This window comes from Hippoglossus hippoglossus, chromosome 3, assembly GCF_009819705.1.
Source record: "Hippoglossus hippoglossus isolate fHipHip1 chromosome 3, fHipHip1.pri, whole genome shotgun sequence".
Lineage (NCBI taxonomy): Eukaryota > Metazoa > Chordata > Actinopteri > Pleuronectiformes > Pleuronectidae > Hippoglossus > Hippoglossus hippoglossus.
Window position 1 is genome coordinate 20,416,928 of NC_047153.1, and position 17,748 is coordinate 20,434,675.

General features: G+C 40.9%; 1 protein-coding gene across 1 annotated transcript; it reads right to left on the reverse strand.

The window, feature by feature from the left end:
* Positions 1–8,933: 8,933 nt before the first annotated feature.
* On the reverse strand, positions 8,934–10,789 carry serf2 (small EDRK-rich factor 2). The gene is made up of 3 exons (XM_034575331.1): positions 10,638–10,789; positions 9,710–9,818; positions 8,934–9,352 (listed from the first exon to the last, which is right to left on the reverse strand). Exons 1-3 carry the CDS (start codon positions 10,642–10,644, stop codon positions 9,283–9,285), a joined length of 186 nt encoding a protein of 61 aa, XP_034431222.1. The 5' UTR covers positions 10,645–10,789; the 3' UTR covers positions 8,934–9,282.
* Positions 10,790–17,748: the final 6,959 nt, after the last annotated feature.

Consider the following 17,748-nt stretch of genomic DNA (forward strand, 5'->3'; position numbering starts at 1 on the left):
TAATATTTTAAAAAGTCATATAAAAAACAAAAAGTTGTGAAAATTTGGGGGTTTAAAAACAAAATAAATTTTTATTATTTATTATTGTTAGCATTGGACAGAGCCAGGTTAGCTATTTCCTCAATTTCAAATATTTGTGCTAAGGTAATCGGTTGGTGGCCTACTAACGTAATGTCTGTTTAGATTTTTATGTCATACTGAATTAAAGTAGTGTGATTCTGTTGGAAATAGGTTTAATCACCATATTGTTGGGAGTTAGATGAGAAGATAGATACCACTCATGTATGCATAATACGAAGCTAGCGCTAGAAGCTAATTTGGTTAGCTTAGCACAGAGACAGCAAACAGAGGGAAACAACTGGTCTGAATGTAAAAGTTGAACAGAATTTTCACTGTGCCTCCCTGGAGTTTTGTCACATTCAAGTTGAAACTCAAAAACATCAAAGTCAGTGTCCTCAGCCAAAAAATGGTTTGGCACAGAGCTGCGTGTAAAACAGCAGTAGGTTTTTGTTCATAGTAAAAAAAATGACATAACCTAGTGAACTCAGCTGTTTCCTCCGGATTTCCATCTCCATGCTAAGCTAAGCTAACCCGCTGTTGGCTCCAGCTACATTATTTACTTTAACATTAAGGCCTGGTCACACACACCCAAATGTCGCACGAATATCGCGGGTGAAAGTTCACCAAAGGTGAACTCCACGTGAAGCCACGTCCCGATTTGCCGCACCACAGGAAGCAAATGTTTAATTCGGCGTGAACGGGGGGCGAAGTTTCACCACTGAAACATGTGGCATGGCTAAAATGTGAGTGTCATGCACCAATGGATGTAAAATGAATAATCAGATTCTAAAAGCATTGTTCATAAAAACTGTTAAGACTAAGAAATTGCAAACGTCTCTGGAAACTGGTGACCTGTCCAGTAATACCCCGCCTCTCGCCCAATGTCAGCTGGGATTGGCTCTAGCCCACCCGGCGACCCTAAAAGGATGAGCGGTGTGGATAATAGATGTATGGAAAGTCTCTGAGAACCTGCTTTGATATGCTTGATGGATAACCTCACAACATTTGAATAAAATGCCTTTAGACGTCACGTAGTTCTGCCTTTAGCCATGTGCTACACTGTGTACTACCCAGCAGTGACCTCACCAACAGAAATGTGGTGAATGGCGTGATTGTAATCCTCCGTGGGCGCTCTTAACTCCACAACACGGGTCTACTATAGATTTACAGTTTCACCCAAGCCATCATTAACTTTACCTGGGAGCTGCTCAAAATCGTGTACCACTCTGTCTTTGCTTGTGTCAAAAGTCATGTGAATGCACATATTAATAAAACTTATCTGAACAGTTCAGTATTTAACAATAATCTTACTTTTTGATCTTGTATTGTAATTGTAACGAAACAATTTTACCTTAATAGTCAATAATGCCAAAAGGGTAAATACTGTGTGGAAAAGGTTGTGCATATTTATTAATTTTACAAAGCAGATCATCCCCCGGTGACTGATGCTTCATTTTGAGTGGCTCCTCTGTAATGCAACATACTGTACTGGACATGAATGTAGCCAAGTATATTTTATTTTCAGCAATCTATTTTCCTAAACTGGCGTAAGTAGGCCATCCATTGTGACATCTGTTTAGGGTTTAGTAGAAACGGCCGTACAACAGCAACACAGCACAAGAGAAGTAGTAACTATTTGTGCTGCTCCATGTTGTACTGCAGTTGGATGCGAGCACAGCTCCAAACTCTCCATATGGGCTCAGCCGTGAGACACAGCGACAGCTTGGCCTCAGCATACTGAACAACATAAGCTTAGTTGACTGAATTACTATTAGACAAATGTGGTCTTGCCTGCATGATTTTTTTTTTTGTTTTTATCTGTTGTGTACAAATAACATTGTCAACTGTATTTTTTGTATCATTGAGATTTGTGACTGTTGTTTTTATTATATTGTACATAAAAAGCACTTTATTTTAATTTTTTAAGATAAATGAATAAAATACATGTTTTGTCACATGCTCGTCTTAGTCCATTTTGTGTTGTAAATTGCTGTGTTCAGTCTCGGGCTATTGCACAGAACTAGTTTTGGAGAGAAAGACTTTAATAGCACATATGCATTTGCATGTAGGTGTTAAAACAAACTAAGGCCATAAAAAACAAACATATTAAATCTGGTGGTCAAAGTTCAATAGATTTGAAAGAAAACTTGCTTTTTTGATTATTATGATCAAAACAACTTCTTCCTGCTTTTCACATCTTTCACAATGGAATCTATAAAATTAGGTGTACGAATAGATAGAAGTCATTGTATTAAATCTTTCTGTATTTTCATGTGTTGTGACTTTGCAGCGCATGTGTCGTCAAATTAATGAACATGTTCATCTCGGACACCGTACTAAACAGATTTTTGACACTCAATGTAGTTTGCTGATTAGTTTGTATGGAGTGTCACCTCACTTTTAAATACAGGTTAATTTAATCAATTATCTTTATTGATAATTTACATTTACTTCTTGATTCTCAAAAAGTGAATTCCACCTGTCCAAGGTGTACCCTGCTTCTCGCATAATGTCAGCTGGGATTGACTCCAGCTCCCCCTGCAATCCTCGAAGTTAATTCATGCATTCCTAAATCAGGAAATGTGACAAATTGTGGTATCACTAGTCCATCAAAGCATTTAGGATTTTGTCACTTTACTGGTGTATTATTCTGCTGTCGTATAACTGACCAGTCATTCGTTATCTCCTTAGAAATATCCACATTCTATTTTAGCACCACACTGAAAATTGAGGCTCTGATTGTCCACTCGGAGGAAGATGCCTGAGCGTCTCCCACCCAGCTACAGTCATTGACTCACAGACACAGAGGGCAGCCTTGTCATAAACATCAGCTTTGTGAATCAATACATAGTTATTTTTGTGCTGTGTGTGTAGCCGACGCCCTGGACTGACAGTTGATGACACACTGCTCTTCTGTCTGATCGGGTTACAGCTCAGGTAAAGACTGGGTTCTGTTTTCTCTCCAGTTTGTCAGTCAGATGTGGACTTTGACCTCAGCACAGGCTCATCAAAAGCATGAGATATCTCTCTGTTATTATTCCTCTGCAGTTTTACTGTTGCACTCTGACGCCCCTGCAGATGGTCGTCTTTCTGTGATTCACTCGGCAGTCATCAACAAATATGAGAATCTTCACCTGACTTTTCTGGGGGTTTTTATGTATTCAGTTTTTTTCGCATCTATTCCCGACCACAGCTGTTGCAAATATTAGGCAACACCCCACCTCCTCTGACAACTGTGCACAGCATATCTGTGACCATCTTTCGATAACACATCTGCAAACATCCAGCCTGTTGGGATGGCTCACAATTTATTATATTAAGACCACGTTACAGATGAGAGAGAGAGAGAAAAATGCATCGTCTGTCATTGCTGTGTTATGGCAGATGTTATCGGATCATTCGATCATCTGCAGCCGATGGTTAAGTGCTTAAAAGAAATCTGAGTACGTGCAGTGTGTGAATGTAGATTTTGACCATCTGGCCTCATAAACAACAAGCAGACTCAGTGGAACATGATTTATTTTAATTTATGAGAATATCAAAACCAGCTTCATTACTACGTCACATATATTTACACGTCTGTCAAATGCAACTCATTAGACTCTCTTGCACTATGAGTATTACAGAGTATTACAGGTATTACAAACTAATACCAGTGATGGCAGAAGTGCTCAAACATTTTATTGAAATAAATGTACTGAAGTAAAAGTAAAAGCACAACATTGCCATTTCTACTTGAGTAAAGTTATGTAAGTCCTTGCTTTAAAATAAACCAGAAAAATATACTATATATAAATATAAAATGTACCAAGTGCTTGCACATTGTAGCCTATCCCCTAATGCAAGGGTTTTCTTTCATTGTGCCTAGTGTATATTCTGTCTAATACAAGAATAATACAGACTGTCATATATACAACAAATGCTGCGGATGATGCTACTGAAAACACTTGCACTGTCATATGAATTGATATCTAATCAGTGGATCAATTCCCGACTCAATATTGATTACTTTTTAAAATACATAAAAGCAATGTGAACATGTAGCACGGTGCATTGTAAAAATGTAGTACAGATATTTGCTGATATAGTACAGTAAAAGTGACCAGTTGCTGAAAATAAATCTACTGAAGTAAAGTACCAGTACATACAAACTATATTTAACTATATTAATGGAGTATATGTACATTGTTACATCCCACCACCGACTTAAACTACATGTGAGAGGGTTTGAATTTGTGTGAATATCAAACAGAACAATGGAAAACGAGAGGAAGCAATACAGTATGTAATAACAAATGGTTGGGCTTCTAGTAGGTCATTTTATGTGGTGCACCACAAAGATCTATTTTAGGACCCTTGTTTTCTTAAACAAAGTCGAGCTGATCACATCAAGTATAGCATCAATAAAGTAAGGATGAAATCATAACCTTAAATCTATCGCCAAGCCTGAGAAGTAATGAGACAACCATAGAGATTAGGTCCACTGAGGCTGCTCCATGGACCAGTCTGGGCCTGAGTTAGTGCCTGCATCAGGATATGAAATTACAGATCAATTCACTAAACGTACTAATAAGGGAGTGCGTTTTCATGGACATGCCTAAACTGACCCCAGTCAGTTTTCTGCTGAGCCTCAGTCCCAAAGTCTGCCCCAACTTGTGCAAAATATTCTGCAGGGAATTCTGCTCATACTGGACAGTGGGCTGTGAATAAAGCTCAGCTTATTGAAGTCCGGACTCTCCTGCTGAGACACAGATCAGCTGCCGGCAGGAATCAGAGGCCTGTTCCCTCACAGACTGCACATGTAGGTGAAAGCGATGGAGTGGATAGCCAGCACCCAGAGCCATTCGTCAAGAGTGACTCAGGGTTGACAACAACAAAAAGAAGCCTGACCATTCTCAAACCTTTTTGTCTCACGCTATCTGCCCTTGTCTGTCTTCCTGTCTCTTGTTCTGAATCTCAGTGTATTATCCCTCCTCTGACACCCTGTGACAGATCCCATTTGCTTTCAACACCAGCCGCTCGTCTGCTGTCACCGAACATTTGATGAAGAGCAAAGGCGGTAATTTGCCATTCATTATTAACAAATCAGTGCACTGTGAAAAGTGCCTTTTGTTTGCCGCAGCCTTGAAAACAATTACAGTCACCTTGCGTTTCAGCAGTGATTGCGTTGCATATTTCATGGTGATGCTTCGTTGATGGTGAAATTGAAAAGCAGATTTACTTTTCACAGTCGACAAAAGGAAATCAGTCCAGACCCGACTTCTCGGGTCACACGCCTTCTCGTCACTTTTCAAAACTCAATGTTTACATGTTGAATAGATGATGATTGTAACTCATCTGGTAAAGACCTGAAACATGAAGTGATCCACAAAGAGTAGAATCTGCAAGTTTTGTCCCATTTAGTTTGGTTTAGTGTTGATTACAGTAAATAGGCTGCAGTTTTTTTTGACACTCTTTATTGTCCCGGGGGGGGGGGATTCTTTTCAAAACAGGCACAATCTTGTGTCTTAAGCACAAGCAATTAGACACAAGTTCACGCTTGTATATCAACTGTGGTTCAAATTCCTCCTCCTTTTGTGCTCCTTGTACAGCAGATTAGACGCACAGTTTGATATTTTGGGAAACAAACTTGAAGCTGCAGCCATCAGACGGTTAGCTTAGCACAAAGACTGGAAACTGGAAACAGCGGCAGCTGCCCCTGCTCTGTCCAGATGTAACAAAACCAACCAGCACCCTGTAAACTCACAGAGGGATTATGAGCTGGATTAACTGCCTGCAGTATTCAGGCTCTCAGGAGGCCAATAAATTACACGGCACATTTCCACAAAATGTCAGACTGTTCCTTTAAAATACTTGTAATTCTGATGAGGGCTTTTTTTCACCCCAAACTGCTGAAAATGTTGAGTAGAATATGCAATGGACTGTATGTGGACTGTATTTCCAACCATCTCACAGGCAACCAGAGGCCAATCATTTCTCTCCAAAGATCGAGTGCCAATGACACTTTGCATGTGGACAAATTCACTCACACACATGTTTTCCTGCACCTTCCTGGAGCTCAGGGGCCTCTGGTTCAGAGAAAAGGCAACAGTGTTAAAATAAAATGATCTTCAGCGTCTGAATCTCCATCATAACAAGCAGTCATGTGCAAGACCATTAAAAATCAATGAAGCAGAACAGGAAGAGTAAATTCTGTGTTGTAGGTTGGTATAATTTTATGGTGCTGTGATATTAAAATTATAATTGTATTAATAAATATTTACAGACATATTAAAATTCCGTCATGCTGCCTGATGCTGAGGACTTATTTGTCGATTACTGTTCCTCCTGCCCCATCATTACCTCCGCCAAGGAGATTATATTTTCATCTGTGTTTGTTTGTTTTGTTTGTTTGTTTTTCTGTTAGTTAGCAGGATTACGCAAAAACTCCTGGACAGATTACCGTGTTTCTGCTTTGTCCCTGTTTCCTCTCTTGTCTCCGCTGTAGTCCCACCCTGATTCTGCCAATCAGTCATCAATGAGGTGCCTGTGCTCTGGGGTCTGAGGCCCTGAAAAGCTCCTGTGTCAGGATCAGAGGGAGAAGCTTCCAGGGTGAGGACTGCTGGGTTTCTGTGTCTCAGCCTGGAATATTAACATTGCTTATGTTGTCTTTTAATGTTAATTAACATGTATCCCATGGTTTGAGTTGTTTAAAGATTTCTGTCGTTGATTGTGCTCAGTGGTGGTAAGTGGTTTTAAGAGTTGTATGCTCCATAGAGTCACTTAATTGTAGGGTGTTACAGAATCCATTAAACTTCCGTGAGAATGCAGATAAGGAGAAAAATCTGTACTTTTTTTTCACTTTCTTTAACATTGCAAGATATGGCTTTTTTTTTATTTTTACATTTTCACTGATTTCCCTGGGGATTAGTGTTGGATGTTGATGAGGAAAAATCAGGCACCTTCAGGAAAGTGAGATCTGAGTGTGTACAATTTGGTGCAGCTTGTTGCGCCTCGGTTGAGGTATGCACTCATGTAACCATTCTAGTTGTGAGTTGTATCAAAGCTCTGCTACAACACTGTGTTTTTTCCAGTGCTCCCACATCTCAACAAATTCAGTAAAGCAGGCATAAAGAGATGGAGCTGGTGTGAATTTAATGAGATAGGTTAACGACTTCCTTTTCTCTAAATGCTGATCACTCATCACCACTTAGCTATTCTCTTGGTTCTGTTTCAAGAAAAGCTTTGCCAGAACCCACTGACGGGTTATTCTGTTTGAGTTTAAGTGAGATCTAAACAAAGCTGTGAGCGGAGTATTATGGATGATGGCGGATAAGGTCTGAATTTTCTCAGTTTTAAGAAAACCTGCTGATTCTGCATTTGCCCCTCATCACTATTCAGCTCCTCAGCCACACTCCCGATATCTGAGATGGAAGAAAGCTAAACTGGTGACTTAATTATACGCTCTGTAAATCGGAGGACACAAACCCACTGGATCTCAGTAAGTAGACACACAGCTTATTGACTATAAATAGGCTGAGGTGTGGCCTACTGGCTCAGTGAAACATCAGCAGTATGCATTTGGGCTCACGCTGGCAGATGACAGTCATAATACAAAATGGTCTGCTGCAGGGTACATGTGTCTGTGTGTTTTGCTTCACTTCAGCAGAATAAAACGTTCATCCAAAGCCTTCAGACTGAATCATAATCCCTCACACTGTGTGCTATTGACTCAAGACTAGAGAGAGAGCACACAATATAACATAACCACATCAGCAAACACAATTTCTACTCATTATCATTCTGAATGGACCCAACGTTCAGCATTTACAATACATGGGGGTGTGCTTCCACCTAGTGGTCACTATGTTACTGCAGCCTTATATTGTTGCTGGCATGGTCGGTGTATTTACTGTGGGTCTGCCAGACTCCAGTGTTACACAACACAGACCTATCAACAAGTTGTGTGGGCAGGATGTTATATTATGTTATTAATGGAAGGTAGATCTTGCATTAAGAGATAATCTGCTATATGTAAACATTAAGGGATGCCCTTATAATAAATGTCTTTAAGAGTCCTTGAAGCTGCAGCACAGTCACGCATGATAGATGAGAAGATGTTAACAGATCAACAACATTCTAAAAAGTACAAATGGTGTGTTACTTGAGAAGTTTGGCTTGACAGATATAACACTATTTAACTTGTGACTGCATCATGTTGATGTAGGTTGAGCAGGAGAGATTACAGGCAGTTAACCCATATTTGTTTAGATTTACAAAATGTTTAATTTCTCTAATTCCACTGACTTGTTTGACAGAATTGTGTATTTGTCAGTTGTATTAATGTCAGTTAATATCAGTATGTCAGTATTAATGTGGGATTGTTTAATGGATTTAGTGATCATTTGACTATCTAACTTAACAGAAACATCTGCCTTGAACATGGGACAGTTTCACTGATCCAATTCTAGCGGGAACAGTTTGAGTGGATGAGTTAAAACATTTATACAGGTTTTGTGCTAACATCACAACAGCAACACATCATTATGTAGGCTGTCTAGCAAACACTATAAAATAATGCAATGATTATGAAATTATTCGTCTGTAGAAAATGTTGACATACAAATATTTGCTTTTTACAGTTTAGCCAAATCTCTAGCTTTGACAATGTATGAAAGTATGAAGCTCAAATTATCCAGATACCAGAATGTTCAGAAAAATGCTTTACATTGTTTAATTACTGACAATTCCTCATTCCCTCCACCATTATAAGTATTCAGTAAATTACATCTTAATATGATACCTTTAAAAAAAAATACCAAACATAATTAGAAAGTAAGCATTTGCCTTTTGTTGAGCTATAACACCAACATTCAGAGTAACTCCAGCAAGCATGAAATAAAAAGATACACTTTATTTGAAACCAGCAGGGGACATTCTCTTACAAAAATACACAAGTGTTACGCAGATGTTTTGTGTCAGGAATTGTTCATCTCTCTCCCGCTGCTTACACCACTGATGGTCCTCTGCATGCAGAACCAATGTGGGACAACCACTATCTTGCTCAGACATAATTTCACCGTGTAAAATAACAAATCCGACAAGCAATGTCATTTGCCATAGGGAAGAAGGTGGGATCCTAGAATCTCGAGACTAGATGAAGATGACAGATCCATTCTCATAAATATCAGGAAGAATACTGAACAGGAGATGTTGTTGAAAAGTTGAATTTAACTCCCGACTTCATTTTTTCTCGGTGCTTTTCCCAGGATCTTTCGCCTTTTTCTGCTTCTCTTGCATTATCTCGGCATCCCTTGGGGAGATTTCAGAATAAAACACAGAGTTAGTCCACTGACTCACACACACCAGTGACATCTGTAATGATTTAACTGGAATAGATTCTCGAGTGCAAATAACTAGCTTGTTTTTTGCTGCACGGTTAATATCAACTGTGTCATTAGGATGTTTGGAGGACTTATTTTTTATATTGGATAGACAGTCTGCAAGGACTGAAATAGTCCAGATTTTTACAATTAAGTTGCAATTAAACATGTTTCAGCACTGCAAAAATCCATTGCTCGGGTTTGTGTGTGAATGTTTCTTAAACCTTATGCACACTGCTGCAGAAAGATTGTGTGTTTCTTAAATCTCATGCACACTACCTGCCTACCTCTGCTTCCTTGCAGCAGCAGACAGCCCGTCGTCGCCCCTCTTGCCTTTCCCCCCATCATTCTGCTTCTTGGCATTCTTCTGGCGTGCAAGTTCACGTTGGTTTCCTCCTGCGGTGCCAAACAAAAGGTACAAAAACAACAATGAGTGTCTGTGGAACTTATGAGCAGCACATCGGGTATGTGGGGCTACACCCTTAAAACACCTTTACCATTATAAATACGAGAGGAGCGGTGGGACAAGCGACGTATGCGCGTCTAAAAACCGTGATTTGTAAAAACAAACGGCGTGTGTATGAGGAGTGGGACGGCGTAATGGCGTAAACAAGGCCGGTGCGAAACACGAGAGCAGCCGACGTGGCAGCGAGTGTCTACGGGGCAGAACAGCAGCCCAGGGGGCAGCAGAGCATCCTGCCTCCGCCTCCAGGGCCTGTGCCGTCGGGGAAATGAGGACAAACGCCGCAGGAACACCCGCGGGTGAACACGTGAACACACTCGCCGGTGAGTAGTGTCACCTCCTGTGAGCGACACGCGGCGCTGACACACAAACCTTCGAGTTGTGTCGCTGCTCGCCGAGGCTAAGCGGTAGGCCGAGGCTCAGACTATCAGCTGGACCGCGAACAACTCAGTGGCCCATCCCGGACGATAACCCCATTCTAAACAGCAGCACGGCAACACAGGCTGGTCTACTCCACCTAAACCCTCCACCTCAGCAATAACAGTGGTGTGTGTGTCTGTGTTTTACGAACCAAGACAACACTGGCGTGACTCCCAGTCGAATAAGGACAACAGTCTGTCTCAGCAAATAGACGCCATCCTGTGTCGGCTAACGGCCAAGGCTAGCGAGCGGCGGAGGGGACGAGCCCAGACTACATGCAATCGGTTAATGTACGTGAAAGCCTATCAACCAGATTCTGTGTCGATACCCACTGGTCATCTTAGTAATGGACGCTTGGTTCGGCGCTTCTTCGGAATAGCTGCGCCTCAGGGCCGCGGGATCCCTTCTCGTCGCTCCAGTCGCTGCTGCTGTAGCTTCTCCTGCGCTGCTCTGAGCTGCGGAGTGTGCGCGACACTTCCGCCCGAGAACCACAACACTCCGCTCCGCCCACTGCGCGTGCGCCACGGCGTCAGCTGCGCAAACAAATCAAACAGTGACAAAGTTTTAATCCAAATGTGTTGCGTGAATAGAGGTCTGAGTTAAACTGATCCATTGCAACAACAACAACAATAATAATAATGATAATAGTCATCATCATCCATATAACTATTATTTATTATTATTATTATTGTTATTATTATTGTTATTGTTATCAAGGTTATTTCAGAATCCCTCCCAAGTCATATTTTCAAGAATGTGACTCTGCTTTGAAAATTAATGTAAGTGGAAGGCCACGCAAAATAATTTTATCAAGTAACTTTATTATTATATCATATTATTTGAATACTATTATAATACACGTGGGCTTGTGTGACTGTAAAGACTTGCTTTGCATCCAGTGTTATTTGCATTACAATGTGCAATTGGTTTTGCTGCACTTCACATCCTGTATAACAATGAGTGTCTCTCCAGTTAGTATTTTGCATTTGGCACATTCTCTGTGAATCTGTAGTGGAGAGCCAATAAACCAGTTGACTGTTACTTCAGTCATTATTCACAGCAGGAGTTAAATCACCCTGTAAACGCTTACTACTAAAGAGCCAGCAGGTGGCAGACTGTGCCAAAGTAAATTTGGAAACGAGCGCTCTGGACATCAAGAGAATCTACTGACTTCAATTCTTCACGCAGAGGGTAATAATTTAAAAAAGGTATGATTTTTGAGTAAATGAAAAAACAAGTTTGGAATATTGCATTAGAGTCCTTATAAAACAATGGGATAGATGGTCAGTGTAATGAAAAGTGCTAAACCGTCTGTGTGTATGGTGCCACCAGACATATAATTGTATAGCAATCACACAATATGGTCACATCATCACAACACGATTCTACTAATATTATTGAATTACTGCCCCGTTCAAGGTTAAAGAGAAATCTCAATTCTTCGTAACAGTTTTATTTCTGTTCTGGAAAAAGAATAATGATATTTTCCTCACAGTTTTAGTGAGGGGGTTTTATTGACCGTCTGGTTATTAAATAGGCGAGATGACTGAGTCATGTCTACCTAAAACTGAACTTGTACACAGACACTGAAGGTATGAATGGAAAAAAACATAATGTTTTCAGCTGAACTTGCATGAGCCTAATGTACTGTAGTCAAACAACTCCATGATGAGTGGTTTCCAAGTCAGCACGTTTCATTTCAAGATAAAGTCATGAGTGTCTGCTAACAATGTCATAAACACCACAGGTTTGGTTTAAAATAAGATTTTTTATTGCATGAAGTAAACATTTACAAAGAAACGGGTAAAAGGGAAGCTGGAAACTTGAGTCCATGGTTGGGGAGAGGAATAAAGGTTATTCAGCTGTGGGAAGAGAACGATGACTGGGTTGGGTTTCTTGCTGAAAGACGAATACTATATTTTAGGGACATAATTGCTGTTTGAAAACAAAGAGCTATCAAACTGCTGCTGGGGTGATTGTTGAGTCAAACAGTGTGTTTGGGTGAAGAAGATCTTTTTTGGATTTGATTATGCGCTGTAAGTTTGTTTTGGTCTGCAGGTCTCAGCCAATTATTCCTTCTCTAAATTACTTTAAGTGATGAAAGTCAAGCCCAGTGTTTTTTGTCATGTTTCTCATCAAAGCCTTGAGGTCAAAATCATTATGAGCAGTAATCTATTCATGTGCTCATGACAGATGTTCATATACAGGCTAAAATATGATAATAACACATTGTAAGTGAGCGGAAATGCTTCTTATTTCTCTAGTTTATATGTTGCAGTTACAGTAGGCTATATTTTGACCTGACAAAAAACACTCAGTCACTGCAGTCAGGAGGAAATAATGCAGATATTGCTCCACTCTTTGAGGTTGCACTTGAGGAGACGTTAGCATGATAACAACTCCTTATTAGCACAAAACAGGAATTACAGCTGCTGCTGATGAAAATAGGATTTTGCAGGTGTTTGGCATGGATTGAATGGACAACATGGCAGCGGCCCAAAAGTGAATCCAAAGCATTTCTATCGCCCTCTGGTGGCTGGCTGTAGTATAGGCCACAAAGCCCACCTCCTCCATGCAATTGGTAAGTGTTCTGGTAAGTTTGGTTTTAATTAGTGTTTTGATGCTGTACAAACAGAGTAAAATGATTGATAGCTGAGACTGACACGTGATTGGTTGAGTGTGAACATCAGGGGGACCTCGCTACTGCAGCCCCGTTCCCCAATCACTCCTGCACAGATGACGTCTTTGCAAGATGGCAACGTTCCTACTCTGAATATCTTTGCTCCTTTTCTCGATGGCGGGACGGTCTATGGTATTTGGTCATAAATACCTGATGAAAACTTAGAGGCTCACTAAGTCCACCATGAGGGGAATCCAATAGTTGTTGAAATACCTCAGTCCAGACAAAAATGGTGGACCAACCTAGCCACTGTCAGATGCCTCAGAATTGTCTTTCACCATATTTAAAAATCTCATGCTCTGGACACAAAGGAAAGATTTAGTTTTCTATTCTGGTACTAAAGTTGTTTGTGGAGGGTCCCATGATAATTGTGTCATTTTGCCCACCCCCATACACATTGAGAAACTGAAATCTCAACATTAACCATTGCAAACAGAGATTAAATGTATAAACAGCCATGTCCTCTTTGAGCCACATGTGTGCTGCAGCGTGAAGACTTTAACAGTGTGTAGGACAGCATGTCGAACACTGTGGTAAGTTTATTGGGCTGCTGGCGACACAGTACAGCCCAGGATGTCTGACTCCGACTTGTTTTGCCCACAGCTGCTTCGGGTGACAGCGTCCTGCTTAAAGCAAACTATTTTTGTCTCCCAGTGCATTTATCACCACCTGGTAATTTTGACAATGTTGACTGTTTTACAAAGCCTCTAAATGTTAACGCTGTCCTCATGTGCCTGCTGCTCTGGAGCTCAGCAGCTCCTCCTGTTGCCTGCCGTGCGTCCAGTTAAATCAAAGGGAAGTGATGGGGAGGAAGAACTTAGATTATTAGACTATATTTTACTGTGGCATTTTACATTTACACAAGGAGTCTTTGCTCTCTTATCACCTCCTGCACATTTCCATACTGACTCCTCATTGACTAAGTAAATAGTTCAGTTTGCGCCTACATCATATGTGCTTGATGGCTGTTTGTCTCTCATGTGCTGTGGAAGGATTAAAACAAAATACCAAATCAAAAGCAAGGTGACAACCACTGTCCGTTTCTCCTCCACCATTTTATTGCGCAGCCCTTATGCATGGACTACCCTGTTTAGAGCTGTCTGTGCTAACACTGATCATGATGTGGTGAAGCACTGATGTGTGCCAGTATAAACTTAGTGTGACAAACTGTATAGAGCATTCCTTCTCTGTCTCATTTCACCGCTGTCATCCATCACACTGCCAGAGTCCTGCCTGCTGTCGCCAATGATTGATGGGACTTGCTGATCCCATCTTCTGCAATCGCCCTAATGTCCCTTGTGCCCAGATTGTTGGAGCTAATTTTGACATGAGCCTGTGAAATTATTATGTTGCACATGCTGTATTGCAATCTACAGTACATGTACATTGGGGTTATCGTACAGTACATTTCTTCTCTCCTCAAAGCCTCCATTTTGTGACAGCGAGAGCATATTTTACAGCGCCCCCCCTTACAAAATAAATGTATTGTTAACATTTATTTATTAACAATAGGTTTTTAGAAGCATTTTCTGATGTATTCTGTGGGTTAAATTAACCATTTAATGAAAAAATCTGACCGTAATATCAACTTTTATACCTTGTTACCAGATTTGAGAACATTTTGGGAAAAATACATTCTCATACATTTCTATAAATATCCATAAAAAATGTGTCATGACTCTACCCCAAGATATATTTAAAAATGCTAAAATGAAACTAGTGAACAGCTATGCTAGCTTTGTGAGGATGTACTCTATTTTACAGTACAGCAGTGCTTTGTACCAAATGATAATAATCGTAGCATTGCATCATACTCACTGTGACAACATGCTAATGTTTAGCAGGTAAAATCTTCTCAGTCCTAGTTCAACACATCCCGTTGATAAGGTGTGGAACATCTCCCAAAAAGTGGCGCCAAGGCTGTTGATCGCCCCCTGGTGTCTGGGTGCAGTATAGGTCATAAACCTGGCCGTCTCCATGTTATTCAATAGGAAATGGATCAAAATAAAACACACGTCTGATAATTTTTTGTCCAAGATGTATTTTATCATTTTAGGTAGTTGTTACACTGATATATGTTCAAGTGCTCATGTTCCTAAATGTTTGGTTTAAATTACTTATTAAAACCTCAGGTTTGACAGCTGAAACTGACCTGCCATTGTTTGATCGCATGTACTGGTGGGTTCAGAGACTTCTTCAGTGTAGATGGCAACACCAGTATCCAGGGTGCTCTGATAGCATTTTGTCTTGTTTGCAGTTCCATAAAAGAACGTGGCCAAGAAGGATTGTAAATCCATTGGATTGAGTAAAAGTAGATGCTTGCAGACCCAGAAGTAAGTTTTCCTTTCATATACGAAGAACATTGGGTCTGACGTGTTCACAACAACAGGACATTTGGGAGCATCCAGGTGAGGAGTGGCGTCTGCAGGAGGCAGGATGAAATGTAATAAGTCAGTTGCCAAAATCTCACATTGACACCGGCATTGGCGCTTATCACCAAAAAGACTTGAATCTTTTTGTGTTTCCAAGTTGACATCTTCTTCAGTGTCCTCTAAGAGGCTCCTATTTTTCATCCTAGATATTTGTTTTGTTGCTTTTTTAGTTTTGCATCTGTCACGTGTTAGAAACGTCATTTTATAGACATTTTTACTAGAGGGCCGGCAGGAAGAACTCTCTGACATTTGCGTTCTCACATAGAATAAATGTCTGGAGTACAGGCCGAAAGCATTAGTGACTTGAATTTAATCCTTGCAGACATAGGTAGCCAGTGGAGGTTGATGAGCAGTCGAGTGAGACGTGCCCTTTAAGGCAGATTGAAGACTAGATGCACCACCGCACATTGGAGGGTTTCACTGCACATGAAGGGATGCCATTGCAGTAATCGAGTTGAGAGATAACCATGACCTGTACCAAGAGCCGGGTGGCATAATGAGTCAGGTAAGGCCTGATATTTCTTAAGTTGTACAGCACAAAGCGACTCGACCGAGAGACAGATACAACATAGTCAGAGAAGGAAAGCTTTCACCCGTTTCTCACAGCCTTGGTTGGGTTGAGGGATGTTCGAATGTTAGAGAATAGTGTGCCTAGCCAGCTCATCCACAAAATTGTCCATTTTGTCCAGGTGGACAGTAAATGACAACCACAGAGACTGTTACCAGAGGAGTCATCATGACAGCATGGCACTCGAAAGAGGTGTTTCTGTTTGGAGGCAACAGGAGTGAATTTCCATTTGTTTAAGATGAGGAGGCCAGTCCCACCTCCTCGGCCAAACTGGTGGGACTTATGGGAAAATATGTAGCTAGTGGATAACGCAGCTGGAGTAGCAGCATTTTCTGGTTTGATCCAAGTCTCAGTGAGCAGCAGCAGATCAACAGATAGCGGTTTAGCACAGGCAGGAATGAGTTTGACTAAAGTCTGGCAGTTCCACAACTCGACTGAGGGTCAAGAGTGTTGCAATGAGGTTAGACATGATTTCTTTGCCCCCTGACACAGTGATAACATGAATGACAATAAACTCTTGAATCTTGAATCTCTTGAATCTTGAATAGAATGGAGGCAACATTTAAGTGCTCAGGGAAAATAGGATTGTTCGCTGTGTTGTGCTGTGGCTCACCAGGGTCGCACAGGTGTTGGGTTTGATCACATGGATGAGACACAGAATGTTTCCCTTTCTTTTCTTCTCTTTCTGGCAAATACCTAACTGAGAAAACCTCTGTTATCAACAATAAAATACTCACTGAGCCCTTCTGCTAAGTCCACCTGTTTCAGGACAAAAAGGGAGGTGGAGGAGGGAGCGATAAAGCCAGACAAAAGAACCTTTCTGCTTTTCTTCGTCTTTAGCGTTTCAGTCCCGTCTCACCTGATTTGAAGTCGTTTCAGTAGACCCACTGTTTCAACTTTTACCTGAGGTCTAACGACAAAGCCTGAGGGGAACTAGTCCACTTGATCAAAAGTCATTTGGGGACAATAGGAGGCACCAGCGAGTCGAGGTAATTTCTCCTGAAGTGCAGATGTTGCACTGGTTGACCCTGTGCTGTGGAAACACTGAGCACAATCCAGCAGGGGTGGAGATTAGGCCGGGTTGAATTTCACTGACAGGAGCACGGATGTACATTTATGAGTGTACAAAAAGTACACTTATAGAGCTCAAGTCAGGTTCACAAGAACAAAGGGAACACACGCACACACACACATATACAAAATGATTCACATACAAATATATTCAGTCAGATTTCAGTTTGAAATCATGTAAAATTTCAATACAAATTTGATATAACACACACATCATTCATGTTACGCACACACACACACACACACACACACACACACACACACACACACACACACACACACACAGACACACACATATCAGGGGGAAAAACAACAATTGCACTCTGATCTGCTGATCCACATATCAGCCTCATTTAACGTCAGGCTACATACAGCTATGTTGCAGTGTGCAGCTGCACTTGATGACCTTTCCTCTGATACGGCTCAATTCACTCTTCTCCCACTTGCAATGGAACTACAACATTCATTCATGGAGAAAATCCTGCTTTGTTTGTCATTTACACCAGGCGCCCACTTCTAGTGTCTCCTAGTGTGTTTGTCTTGTGATTATGTCTGGGTTTGAGTCACTTGTAACTCACTAGAAACAGAACAAAATAAGTTACTTCAATTATTGTTACTCTATTTAAAACATTTGACTCTGTTAAAAAAGCCATAGTGCTGTTTTTACCATTGTCATTGCTCACGTTGTCAAT

Coding starts and splice junctions, on each gene's coding strand:
- serf2 (XM_034575331.1), bottom strand. Junction 9,353..9,709: donor GCTGCTGCAAGGAAGCAGAG/GTAGGCAGGTAG, acceptor AATCTCCCCAAG/GGATGCCGAGATAATGCAAG.